We start from the raw sequence: 12,836 nt of genomic DNA, 5'->3' as shown, positions 1-12,836 counted from the left end.
ACTCTGTAATCTGATTTGATAAAAATGGATGGTGACCTTCATACCAAAAGCCTGAGTCAATACTTATCTCTTTCTGTACCCCTTACTCTTATCATAGTAGATTGAGCATTAATGACTATACTGGTTAGTCACACTTATTCACTTTTAAAAATTCTCTGTCTTTGATCTCTAAGAAGAATTGGCCAGCTTGATATATAAAAAAAAAATTCTTCCTTTTATGATTTTTCTTACAATCTCAAGGACATATTCTGGTGGTGATATTTATACTGGGTTGTGCTTTACTAAGCTTTTCCGCTTGGTGAGACTAACTGTGGAGTAAGCTCATACTCAGCATGAAATGGGAAAATCTCATTCTTCTTCTTGTCCTTTGTTCTCCACATATCCTCTGAAACTGAATTATTTGTAGGAGTTTGCTGGCTCAACACTGAGAATGAAAATGTTCCAGTAATAACCTCTGTCTGAGTGTAACTTTTTTGTGGAGTTGCTCTGTTATAGCCAATCTTTATAGACAATAATCCCTTCTATTTCAGTCTGTCACCTCCAGTGAAAATGGGGTAAGATCACAGAAGACTCTTGATTGAAACACTAGCCACCTATTCACTAATAGCTTCTTACTCTTGGTGTCTGAAACTGTGCTTAACAATTAAACGCTCTTGGGCTGACAAAGATGGAGTACGCTTCTGGGTGAAAGTGAGATTAGGAATTCACCAGAAAGCTATCTCTGTATTCCATGACCAAGGTAAACTGTGCCCTGTTCAAGAGGCTGTGTTTCCTGGGGTATTTTTGTAAACTTGGACATTGGTCAATAACACGTCAAGAAATAGATTGTTAATCAGGCTGGCCAGCTTAGTCAATTTTGGTGATACTGTAAGAATTGAGAGAATTTATGCTTGTGTTGTTGCAGAGGCACTGCCTGGGAGGTGCTTTGCTAGTCCTTTAGGAAGGAATCCTGTCAGCCCTGGGAACAGCGCGGTTCTCAGACAATGCGATAGCACTAGATATTGGGGAAACAAAACAGTACATGTTATATTATTCAAGTGTCCTTGAAGATCTGCTTAGGGGTGCTGCTTCCCCTGCAATCTGTCAGTGGCTGGCCTGCCACCAGCTTCAACTGGAATTCAGTTTTTTTTGTATGTGCTTGTGATAACAGTCCTTAATTAGCTGATGATTTTTCCATTAGGCTTTGTGGCGTGGACAGCCTATAGTGGCAGTATTAAGTGAGATAATCGAGCTGTGATCCCAAAGTTTACTGCAGATGTTTGAAGTGAACATTCTTTAAGACTTTCTCTGCCGCTCTTGATGAGCGTAATGGGTAGCTTCTGTTAGTGCTAGTGCTGTACTTGGGCTCCTCTGCAGTGCTAAGATTTTGGATGTAGAAATATATCAGCGTGCTTAACCCAAACTCCATTGATAATGTAGTGCAAGCTTGCAAAGGGTGTGATGTAATTATATTAGGGTCAGGTAACTCTAATCTGAATTAAATCCACTGTAAAGGACAAAAGTATTTAAGTCACTTAAAGATAGATGTCTGCTGCCACTTCAGATGTCCTGCTGGCTTCTGGACATCTGAAGGTATGGACAGCATGGATACCTGTCTGTCTGCCAGCCCCAGCGTGCCTCAGGTGCACTCACATGTCTGAAGTGACACTGGATGCCTGTCTTTGGGTACCTGCCTCTGTTTATCATATCCTGAAAGACACTGATTAAGACAGCAACCCAAGAGCTCCAGTTTGGAATGGTACCGACATGACTAAGGCTGGGATCTGTCGTGCTGTTGGCTGAAGCTGTATGAAAAACCAGGATATTAGGCTTTGTGTATCACATCAGGGTCTACTTGCTCCCTGGCCCTTTTCTCCCTGTTCAGAGACTCTGCCTGTGTATCTAGCTCACAGTTTGTGCATATCTGTTTGTGATACAATTGTTAATTACGTGGTTGCATATTTATCTATCTGCATGATCCTTGTCTCATTCAACATGGAGGACAGATGGCGCTTGGGGATTCATTACGGCTCTGTAGTCAAAGAGACTGTTGTTTGCAGGATCACAAACGTGTTTCCTGCAGATGTTGAAATAAATGAGGAGTAGGAATAGAGGATGATCTCATGTCTAATCTCATGGTCAGTGATGATCTGGAGAATTGGAACTGTGCCTCTAGGATGCTAGACAAATAACTTGAACCAGGCTGCTCATCCTAGGCCTAACTCACTTTCTTATTTCCACAGATAAAGCTTGGTTTTGTGTGTCTTCTCAAAATGAGCATGGTAACTTGCTGGTAGCTGACCGTGCAGTTAAGGCGATGGTATATTTTCTGTTTTAGAGCTTAACAATTTCTTCTTCATTACAGTGATTGGATAGCCCTCACTGTTCGATTTTCTTGATTGCCTTTGAAGTTTGCAAGTTCCTCAAACTGATACGGCAGGGCTTGTTTACCAAGGTTCTCCAATATCTTACTTTAAGTAGGACACAAGGTAAAATAAACTTGACAGTAACAAACCAGGTATACAATATGTCTACAAACACAATGCTATTTTCCTCCTATCTGCCTGTTTAAGCAACTACAAAATGTGGCTGATAGAATTTTAATAAAAATAAGTCTTTGCAATTATTATTGCAGTAGGAGAAATAATGGTGGATTTGTGTGTTAGAGGTCTTCCCTTAAGTCTGAAAAGCTACTTGCTTTCTGTGATAAAGATGGCTTGTTCCTGGGGCTCTGGCATTGAGCTGCCTTGAATGAAAAGTATGAACTGAATGTGTGTTAGAGTCTTTCTTATTCAGGCTTCCTTAGATAAAAACAAATCAATAAACCCAGGGTAATTTCTAGCCTCAAGCTGTTGCTAGGACTGGCAAGATCAAAGATGGGGATATTGTAATACTCTAGTGATTGTAATGAAACAAAATTTTTATGGAAATAGCTGTATATAATTACTTAAGAGCAAGGATTTTGGGAGTGACATAATTCATCATTCTTTAAGGCTTATTCTGCCCTTTCAAAATTGGGGTTAGGAATCATTTCCTTGAGACCGAGGCCCACGTGGTGCTTTTTTCTTTCACTCTGATGCTTCTGCTGATGGTTTAGGTCTGGCTGCATTCCAGCTGAATCTGAGAACTGAGCTTGTCCACCAGTTTCCATGGTTTTTTGTTTTTTTTTTTTAGAGATGCAGAAAGGAATAACCTCTCTTAATATATTTTGCTTTGATGGTTGGGAACACTTCTGAAGCTTAAGGCCTCTGGTGGCCCCTGATTTCAATAGAAATCTTCACAAAGTCTTCAGAAAACAGTGGTCTATAAGGAACCTGTGTGAATCCTTCCAGCTGGTTTGCAGGTTGCCCATCAGAGCCTCTTGTGGATCTCTGTAGACAACTGAGGTGGCCAGAGAGGTTATACGCAGCTTCAGTCGGAATTTCCTTCCTAGGTTTGCAGAGGGCAAATGAGCAGCTGGCAAATGAACTCTCCTATACTGTAGCTGCAGATTAGATACTGGAATTTGTTTTCCATTGTTTTCTTAGATGCAGTTAGGCGCAACTGCGGGGATTTGCTGTTTGCAGAAAAAGCTTTCAAAGTGAAGGCAGTATGAAAAGCTGCGTTAGAATGGCTGAACAGATCCTTATTGCACAGGGTTGCAGTTGCCTGGTGCAAGCTGCTAACTGTCATGCTTGTGCTCTTCAACAGGCTTTTCAGTTTTAAAATTCATGTCCCTTGGTGTGAATGCAGGATATATCCTTGTACCTCACCTTGAACTGAGAGGAAGATACAAAGAGGAACTTATCTCCGTCCTGCCCTGACCATGTCAGCATCTTAATACAGAAGCAAAGCATGGGAACAAAGAATTTGTCACTACAGTAAAAAGGCTATTAAGTAGACACTGATTATTATTATTGTACTTTTAAAAACTCTGATTATAATGCCTGGAAGCATATGTATTTGAATGTATGTAATAGATCAGTATGATTGCTCTATTCTTTTGTTTATCTGCAGAGCTGCTAGAAACACTTGGATGACTGGAATTCAATATATTTGGTTCGTGCTCTTACCCTGAGGTAGAGGAAATAAGCACAAGGAATTTCTGTATTTCAGGCAAGTAAATATCTATACCATCATAGCTTATATGAAATTAATTTCTTGGTAAACAATTGAATTGTGGGAACCTTTCTGCAGTGGAAGAACTTTTTGCTGTGTTACAAAATACAGTTTAAAAGGAACATAATAATTTTAAATGTATTTCTTTTTTTATTTAATAGTTAAAGGATCTGTCATACTACTTTGAAAAACTGGGAAGCTGCTTCTGTGTAGAACTGAAGTAGAAATTTGACAGTTGTGAATAAAAACTAAGGCAAAAATGTCCGTCATAGATCCTTATCAACACATTGTGGTAAGTAGCTTTGAATCTTCTATGTATACTGTGTTGTATAATATGTCCTATTAGAAGTTATTCCAAATAAGCACAAAGCATTAGAGTTATCGTTAATTTGTTAAAGAAATGGTAAGCATGGTTAGAGCAGATTTCTTCAGAAATTTATTTGAATGATGTTTGAGAGATTCAGGTTAGCTTTTTGAAAGCATGTTGTGGTTTTGAGTGTAGTTGCTCGTGTGTAGGTCTGTCGTAGTTCAGCCCCAATCAGGACCAGACTATGCAGTCTCTCTCACTCATCTCTCATCTCCTCTCCACTTCTTGCAGTCGGGCTGGACCGAGTCGGGCCCAGTCGGCCGCCTGGCGAGAGGCCAGAGTGTGAGGCCTGCAAGGACCATGAGGCCTGCGCCTCCCCTTCTGCGCCTCTGCCCCCACTCAGCTCCTTCACATCTTCTCTTCTCTCTTTTTTTTCTGTTTTCCCCTTCTTAAATATGTTATCTCAGAGGTGTTATCACAGAACATTCTGCTACCAATCGGCTCGAGCTTGGCCAGCAGTGGGTCCGCCCTAGGCCCGGCCGAGTCCACTGAACAAAGGGGAGCGACTTCTAGCAGTTTCCTACAGAAGCTGCCACCTTAGGCCCCCCCTCGCTAAACAAAACCACGACAAGGTCAAAACGGAATATGGGCTCCTAACAACTAATGGGTATGATGTCGTAGGGTATCGTTCTAAAGGACTTGCCTGTTCAAAGTGTTTCATCAAAGTGCCTATAATTGACTAGTTTTTACACGCACCGATTGTCAAACTGAACTGTAGTCTACAAAAGTAACATAATGTGTCTAACTTTCTCCCCTACAGTATAGTTTTGTTTTATATAATTCTAGTTACCAAATAACTCTTGGTAAGAGGAGAAGGGGAATGGGAGCAGAACTGCACTTCATATGGCAAGCCAGTGGAGTGGCTCAGCAGCTTGTTGAATGCTGACTTTCAGCTGTAATGTTCGCTCACATGTCTCTGCTTGAGTGTCTTTCTAAAGTAAACACTGAAATTGCAGTTCCTACTCAAACTGAAGCAAGCTGGGTGTGTTCATATCAAGCACTTTTCGTAACAGTCCCAGAATCTCATGGCAGGATAAGTGATGTGTACTCAAAGATGGTTACCATACACTTGTCGTAATATTGAATTTCTGCATTGCTAAAAATATACCGTATGCTTCCTTGAAATGATCTCTTATCAATTATGTGGTTTCCACCCCACGCAGTCACATCCTTTACATGAGTTTGCAGCCAGCAGATGTCAAACTTGTATTTTACTCACCCCGTAGTTCTGTGAACCCTGCTGTAAAGACAAGTTTCAGGTTGATGTCTGTATTTACCAGTGTTAAAACAATACACCATCTTCGTCCTTTCTGCATCAGTGCCCTCTCCTGGATGGGATGCTTGATCTGATCTGTACGCTTATGGGAGAGGCCTTTGAGGCACTCAGTTAGATTTCCTTGAATCATTCACATGAGAGATCTTTTTTGATACTGGTATATATACTATAATGAACAAAATGCAGCCTTAGAAGTATACATAGTTGCAGTCCTCTGACAATGCTGAACTGCTGCTGTAGGAATGTTGCTAATGCAGGAAGGAACGCTGCTAATGCAAGAGCTGATCCTATAATTGCTTGGAAAGTGAGTGGAGATCTGAGGTTTCTTAATCTGAAAATCGAAATGGCACGGAAAGTTTTACTACGGTTTAGAACGGTTAAGGACAGCAGGCTCATATCAAGATTTTTGTCTTGAATTTTTAATGACATTTGGCATTAAAAGACTCAAGAATTCTGCATTTTCCAAAAGTCCTTCTGTTAACTGTTACGTGTTTTGCGATATCTTTGTTTTTCTCTGTCATAAAATGAAGGAAAAAAACCCCAAGACTCAGAGGAATAAGGCATTTACAAAGTTACTGTGAGTACAGACAGAACTGACCATACAAAAAATGCTTTTAGATTGAGAGAGTCAAGAATTAAAATGTAATACACTTTCAGTTACATTGATATGGGGGATAAATATTACAACAATGGGGAAAATCACTTCAAGATCAAATTTGTGTGTGCGTAGGCACAAATGTTTGTCTTAGTTGTAATACCCCGTGAAAGAAGACCGCGGACTCTCTGAAAATCTCTTGCTTAAGAAAACAGGCAAACATTAAGTTGTCCAGCCTAGTTGTCAGCTCAAGTGTCCTTAATGTTAAGGAAGTAGTAGTAATAAGTATGTATTACACAATCTGTTTATACCAGAGCTTCCTGACTGGTATTTCATGTGCAAGTGTATCGCCTGATGAAGTTATGCTCTGTGACTCAGCATTCTGGGATATGGAAAACACTGGATTCAATGCATGCAAATCCCTTGCTTTCTTAGTAAGTGCGGAAAGTTCGTAGGTAAAACCCGATTGTGTTACAGGAGGTCTTAGTATGTTGTTCCGTTTCCCAGTCCCATAGTGAGAAGATAATGGTGTTTATGTACATACAAATGCGCTTACATGTACAATAAAGGAAATAAGATAATTAGGGAAATTTTATTGGGGGGGCGTGGGAAGCAGTCAAAGCTGGGAGAGGAACAAAGACAAAGAAAGCAGGAGGAGGAGTTATAAGAGATGGAGAGCTGTGATGTGAGAATAGGAGACATAGAACCATGGCTGTACAGGATACTTGGAAAACTTGGTAGACTGAACCAGTAAAGAGTGGGTACTGTCCACAGGAGTTTCAGTAATTCATAAAACCCATATTCAGAGAGGACATATTGAAAACTTTTTTTTTTTTTTCTCTCTAAATTTGTGGAGAAAGAGGAAGTGAAATGAAACACATGCAAAGCTAGGTCATTCTGGATGATGGATGTAGGTTTTTGAGTTAGTTGTAAGCTTCTGAAATTTTTAACCTGGCTTAGATTTTTAAAGGTATGCAGATGTTGCCTCACTCAGTGTTGCAATGTTTAAGTGATTTATATACCATAGTCTATATTTCAGAAGTAATTGAGGAGTTGGCAATGTACAGATTTTTATCAGGACTTAAGGTGATCGTAAGTCACTTTAGAAAATGCAGCTTAGTCATCTAAACCAGCAAGGGCTGGGTTTATAAAGGTATTCAGAGTCAATATACTTCTTGGATTTTCACAGGGCATCTAACTTCTTTATAAATCAGTCTGTCCGATAACTAACCAAAACATGCTTCTGAAAGTTGTGCTAGCTGTTAATATGGACATTTAGCCCTCTTAATACCCTTAGAAATTGGATCCTAAGTAGAAAATTGCCTAAATCTCTGCGCTTAATTTGTGTGCAAAACGTTTATTTTGGTGTAAGAAAAGACCTAGATTTTGGAGCTTCCTTTGTATTTCTGAGTATTTTTTTTAACACTCAGAGGGAGATTATATATTTTCATAATTGCAAATTTCTTCCAAGCATATGATTATGGCAAAATATTAATAACTATATAATTATAAGCCTCAGTGTGTTATTTTGGGTGAAGCGTGGGGAAAGAAGATAAAGCTTTTCTGTTTTGCCAGACCTCCGTGTACTTGCATTCGTTTCAGAGGATTCCAGATCTTAAAGCAGACTTAACTTTCTTGGCAGAAGAACAGCTGGAATGATGGGGTTTGCTGCTGAAGTCAATAAAAAGCAATTCTCATGGTAGTATTAGCAAAACAGTTATTGACTTGTGATAGCAGTACAGAGATCATCATACTTTCTGAGATAAGAATACACTAGGAAGTGGTGATTTGGCCTTGTTTTGACAGTAGGCGTTTTGTTTAAGCGTATGAGTTTCATGAGTAGGACTAGGAGATGCAAGAAAACTACTTCACAAAAATGGGGGGGTTTTTTTGTTTTTTTTGTTTTTTTTTTGTCAGTGAGCATCTTGTAGTGTCCCTATTATGCAGACAGGACTTGGGCACCAGAATTGCACATGAGTTCCACATAGCAGCTGAGAACTAAATCCAGCACGCCCATGTCCCATATTTGTAATTTAATTACAACTCCATCCTCCTCTTTGTTACTAAATGTTCAGTGATCTCTGATTTGTGGTCTCTAGGGAGGACAGGCTCTTTCTTAACAGCTAAGAATAAGGAGAAGGGTGGTGTGTTTGTACTTTGGGCTATTTCTCTTAATTATAAGGTTGTATATGACAAAGGAACTCCATCAGTCTGCGTGAACTAACTCTGAGGCCAGTGCTGTGTTGTGAAACCGACACTTCAGCGATCTGATTTGCGTGTGAAGGTGACGCACACTGATAGGAAAACTTCAAGCACTTTGAAGAAGCAAACTGAAAACAAGGGACCGTGAGAGTTGTTTTCTGGAGAGTCACAGCTCGTAAAAATTCTTGAAACTCCAGAGATGGAGTAACTTTATGTAGCTGTGTTCACAGTAATACCAGCTGTTCCCAGATAGCCACTAAGATCCCCGTTTACCCTGCTGTGCCATTCTCCTTCCTGTTCTTCCATCCACTCTTGGAAGCTGCAATGCGAAAGGTGATGGATGTCATGAAGTCATTGATAGGTCTTCCTGTCAGCACAAGGCAGGCTGTTAAATAGGTGTCGCTTCTTAACAACTTTGAATTCCCACATCTAAACCCTTTCTGTTGGGTTTGATACTTTTTGAGGTGAGTTAACAGTCCTGGTTGGGAGAATCGGTTAGAGTCTGGATTCCATTTTCACTGCGGTTGGTGAACCACTTGCTGTGCAATTTCAGTATACCACTTGTAAGGTAATAGTTTACATTGCCACAGTTTTCACCCTGCCTGCTTACTTGTTCTTTGAACCAGATGACAACTACAGCTTGCAAGGGAAAAAATTAAAGAGTTGAAATTTATTGCTGGGCAGACGGTCATGAAATGAACCTCCAGCAGTCGTCACATGTGGGTGATTACAGCCTTAATAAAGATGCAACAACTCAGTGTCTGGGTTAGCTGGTGTCTGCAGTGAAGTCATGCCCTCTGTATCATTGTGGGCATTTTCTCCTAGATATTTTGCCATGGTGGTGTGGTGATGCCTTTGCAGACCTCTAGACAACAGACTTGTCGGGGAGTGTGTTGGTATCATTTGCATTGTTTTTTAATGTGTCCTGACTCAACTGTTACTTAGGCATTCACAAGCCACTTTTACTGTCTTTAGAGTACTGTTTTTAGCCTTTTGTCCTTATTTTGAGAAAATGATGTATAACCTGTAAGAAACTGTCATTTTCTTGTTTACTTGTATTAGAGAGATCCAGTTTGGTTCTGGTCTCTGGGTGTAAGCATGTTGTAGATGTGAAATTGAGGCTTGGCTGAAAAAACCAGTTCTGGAGTAGTTATGAGAACCACCTGAAGGCCTGATTTTAAGTCTGGCAGTTGAAGCAACAGTAGTATAAATGGAGGTGTGTGCTGCTGTTGAAAACTAAGCTGCATATGGGTTGAAGAGTTGTGTTGACTTGTTTGTTCCTTTAAAAAGGAGGGTTTGTTTTTTTTAAAAAAGGGAAAGTATCCAGATGAAAACATAGCAAGAAAGGACCAGACATAGTCTCAACAAGCGTGTCCCGTGTCCTATATTAAGGGTATTGTCTATAATTTTAGATACAACTGTTTCAGTTTTAGAAATGGAAACCTGAGGTGAGGGTGTAGCACTATGTGATAGGTGACTTGCCTGTAAGAGCCAGGCAGCTTGGACCTGATGCTCTTTGTAGAGATAGAGCTCAGGTATGAGGTGGTCTCCTCCCAGTGCCTGAGTTTCTGTTGCAGGAGAGCCAGCTGGTGCTCTCCAGGTTGTACCAGTGCATGAATCAATGTCTAGGCACTATGGGCAGTCAGGCAGCTTGAGTGGCTTAAGACTGGCTTTAAGATAGCAGTGCTGAGAGGCAATTGTGTGAGACCTGCTGCTGGCTCTAATACATAAAACTTGCGCACAAGCACTGTACTGTGTCCCTGTAAACGCCAGCGTTGTCTATCTTACGATATGCAGTGGCAATTCTCAAAATAGTATTCAGTAGGCTATGTAGATAGAGTAGCAGATGTGAGTTACTGACCCCCTTTCATTAAGGTTTTTACTCTTGTTTCTTAATTTCATACCTCTTCCTACTTCCCTATTTTGTTCAGGACAGACCTGCTCTTAGAAAGACAGCTCCTGCTTGTGGTTGGCCTTTGCAGGAAACAGGAAGCTCCAGAAACGGCGTGAAATTTGCTTGTGCGTGTTTTAACAGCTTGCTCTTCACCTTCCCTCCATTGTCTTAAGGACACTTGCACTTTGAATATTGATGTGTACTAAAAAGATATATTCCATGCATTACTAACTGTATACCTTGCACGTGCAGTATGTGTGTATCTGTTCCGGAACGTATACTTTGAAATAATTGTACCCTTTTTTTTTTTTTTTTACTGCGGGAAGGTAATTACAAAGACAAGCACACTGTAAAATAGCCCTCCTTATTTTTTCTTACCGTACCAAGTTGTCCCTGACTGACTAAATGCCTTGGAGCAGGTTCTGTAGAGAGGAGGAGTGTTATTCATTGAGATTAGTAGGTGTGGCTGCAGGAAAATCAAGCAATCCCAGTATAAGGTCTGACCTTTCAGTAAAGCTACAGAGTGCAGTTCAGCTTTAAGATGCTTTATCCAGTATGTGTTTCACTTACATTTTGACTGGATGATTTCTCTTTAGTTTTTGGACAAAATGAAACCTATTTTGATAGGTGGTTTTTGGTTCTGGAGCTTAATCACCTCTAACTCTCTGACTTCCAGGTGGAACATCAGTATTCACACATATTCACTGTGACAGTAAGGAAAGCCACAAATGTCACAAAAGGAGCAATTGGTGACATGCGTGAGTATTTCTCTTCCTATTTTGCTTCTTTCTTCTAGGAAACTGCTGCTGTAGGCAGGGGGAGATGGCACATCAAGCCTGTCATGCGTTAAATGGTTGTTAGTGGGTTGGTTGTGGTTTTTTGGGTGTTTTTTCTGTCTTGCTTGTTAAAGCCAGGACAATATACCCATTTCATTGCTCACTCACTCTAACTCAGAAAGCAGATTTGCCGCTCCTTCTTTCCATCGATCCAAAAATGCTGAGTGAGTTGTAAACGATTTGCCTACAAGCAAGCAACACCTACACTTACTTTTTTGGCTCAGTCAGAAGCGCTGTTCCGAGCGTAGTGAAACTGGCAGTTGCTGTACCTTCAAAAGGCTGTGGTTTGGTGGTGGGAACACTTAAAAAGAAAGAAGCCCAGAGCTCTGCTGAGTCAATGCAATAAGAAGTAAAAAGAAGGGGGAAAACAAGGCAAAAAAAAAAATCTCAAAGCAATAAGCAGATCTCTTGGTGGAGAGCTGTATGAGACACCAGCACTTCTTCCCCTTTGTTAGGCTTCTGAGCCTCCAGACTTAGCAGCTGAACAGGAAACCACTAGGAAGAATGACCCATCAAAAACTCTTGTCGGCTCTTAAGGGGAGGAAGAGGGAGCGAAAAATATGTTGACTGAATCTGTAAAAAGAATATTCCAGCTTCCTTGATTGTGACTGTTCTGCTGTCAGGTCATCTCTCTCATTCTCTGGTGCCTCACGCAGAGTGTTGCATAGCCTGAGACTCCAGGCTGATGCTGGAGGGGTGAGTGTGGTGCCTCGCTCCTGCTCTCTGATCAGGCTCATTTGGCAAGCAATTGTTTCTCTCCCAGCACGTTCCTGGAAACTGCTTTCAGGTCAAAGTAAAGCAGCTGCTCTGACACACAGCTTTACCTGAGCAGGTTAACAGAGTTTTGTTTTTTTTTCCTATGATTAGTGTCTACTGTTGATATTAAACTTGGAGGGAGGGGGGGAAGGTGGGAGGGACCATTTGAAGGGGAATGTTCAAGAGCCCCAAATATGAAGGTAAAGAGGGGGGAGCCCTGGCAGAAGGGGAGAAGAAGGAATTGGGAATCTACTTAGCATTGCTGTGGGGTGAAGGAAAGGAGCACGTAGAAGATGCAGTAGGGTGTGATCCTGGAGGCCTCTGAGAGGACCTTTTGTATAAGGACACCATGTGAGTAGTGCTGTAAAGAGTAGAACAAGTGGCCCACAGGTCTGCATGTGTGAGAGGATGGGTTAAATGGAAAGACACAGGCTCTCAGACACAGAGGTCTCTGACGTGAGACAGTGTGGGGAACACAGGAAGGGAAGAAAGGGGATTGAAATGGGGACCCCGTGATAGTTTGAAGGGAGTATGGAAAGGGTGAAGAAAGCCAGAAAACCATTGTATGTTCCCCCCACCTCCTCAGGACAAGTATGGTCCTGTAGTATAAATTCCAAATATCCATCAATGTAATTGGGATTTTTCTCCCAGACAAAATGCTTTATCTTATCGAGTTATCAAAACCAAAAAGCTACTCAGGAAGAACTTTTTATTTTGGTAAAACCTGACAAAATTATGCTCAAGGGCCATTGAAACCTGCTTGGATTCTTGTCTGAGGCAGCTACAAGTGCTTTGTAGCCCGAGGCACCTGCAGTCTGGGCTATCTCTGGGTG

General features: G+C 41.0%; 1 protein-coding gene across 1 annotated transcript in view; it reads left to right on the top strand.

Moving 5' to 3' along the window:
• Positions 1–12,836, top strand: part of PLA2G4A (phospholipase A2 group IVA) — an 87,370-nt gene that overhangs the window by 13,298 nt on the left and 61,236 nt on the right. The window contains exons 2-4 of the mRNA XM_086753938.1: positions 3,976–4,074; positions 4,239–4,369; positions 11,088–11,169. Coding sequence (XP_086610064.1) covers positions 4,337–4,369; positions 11,088–11,169 — 115 coding nt within the window. The 5' untranslated portion in view covers positions 3,976–4,074; positions 4,239–4,336. The remainder of the gene's footprint in view (positions 1–3,975; positions 4,075–4,238; positions 4,370–11,087; positions 11,170–12,836) is intronic.

Source organism: Chlamydotis macqueenii, chromosome 8 (assembly GCF_036417535.1).
Source record: "Chlamydotis macqueenii isolate bChlMac1 chromosome 8, bChlMac1.mat, whole genome shotgun sequence".
NCBI classification, from domain to species: Eukaryota; Metazoa; Chordata; class Aves; order Otidiformes; family Otididae; genus Chlamydotis; species Chlamydotis macqueenii.
This window is presented reverse-complemented; position numbering and strand designations above follow the sequence as displayed.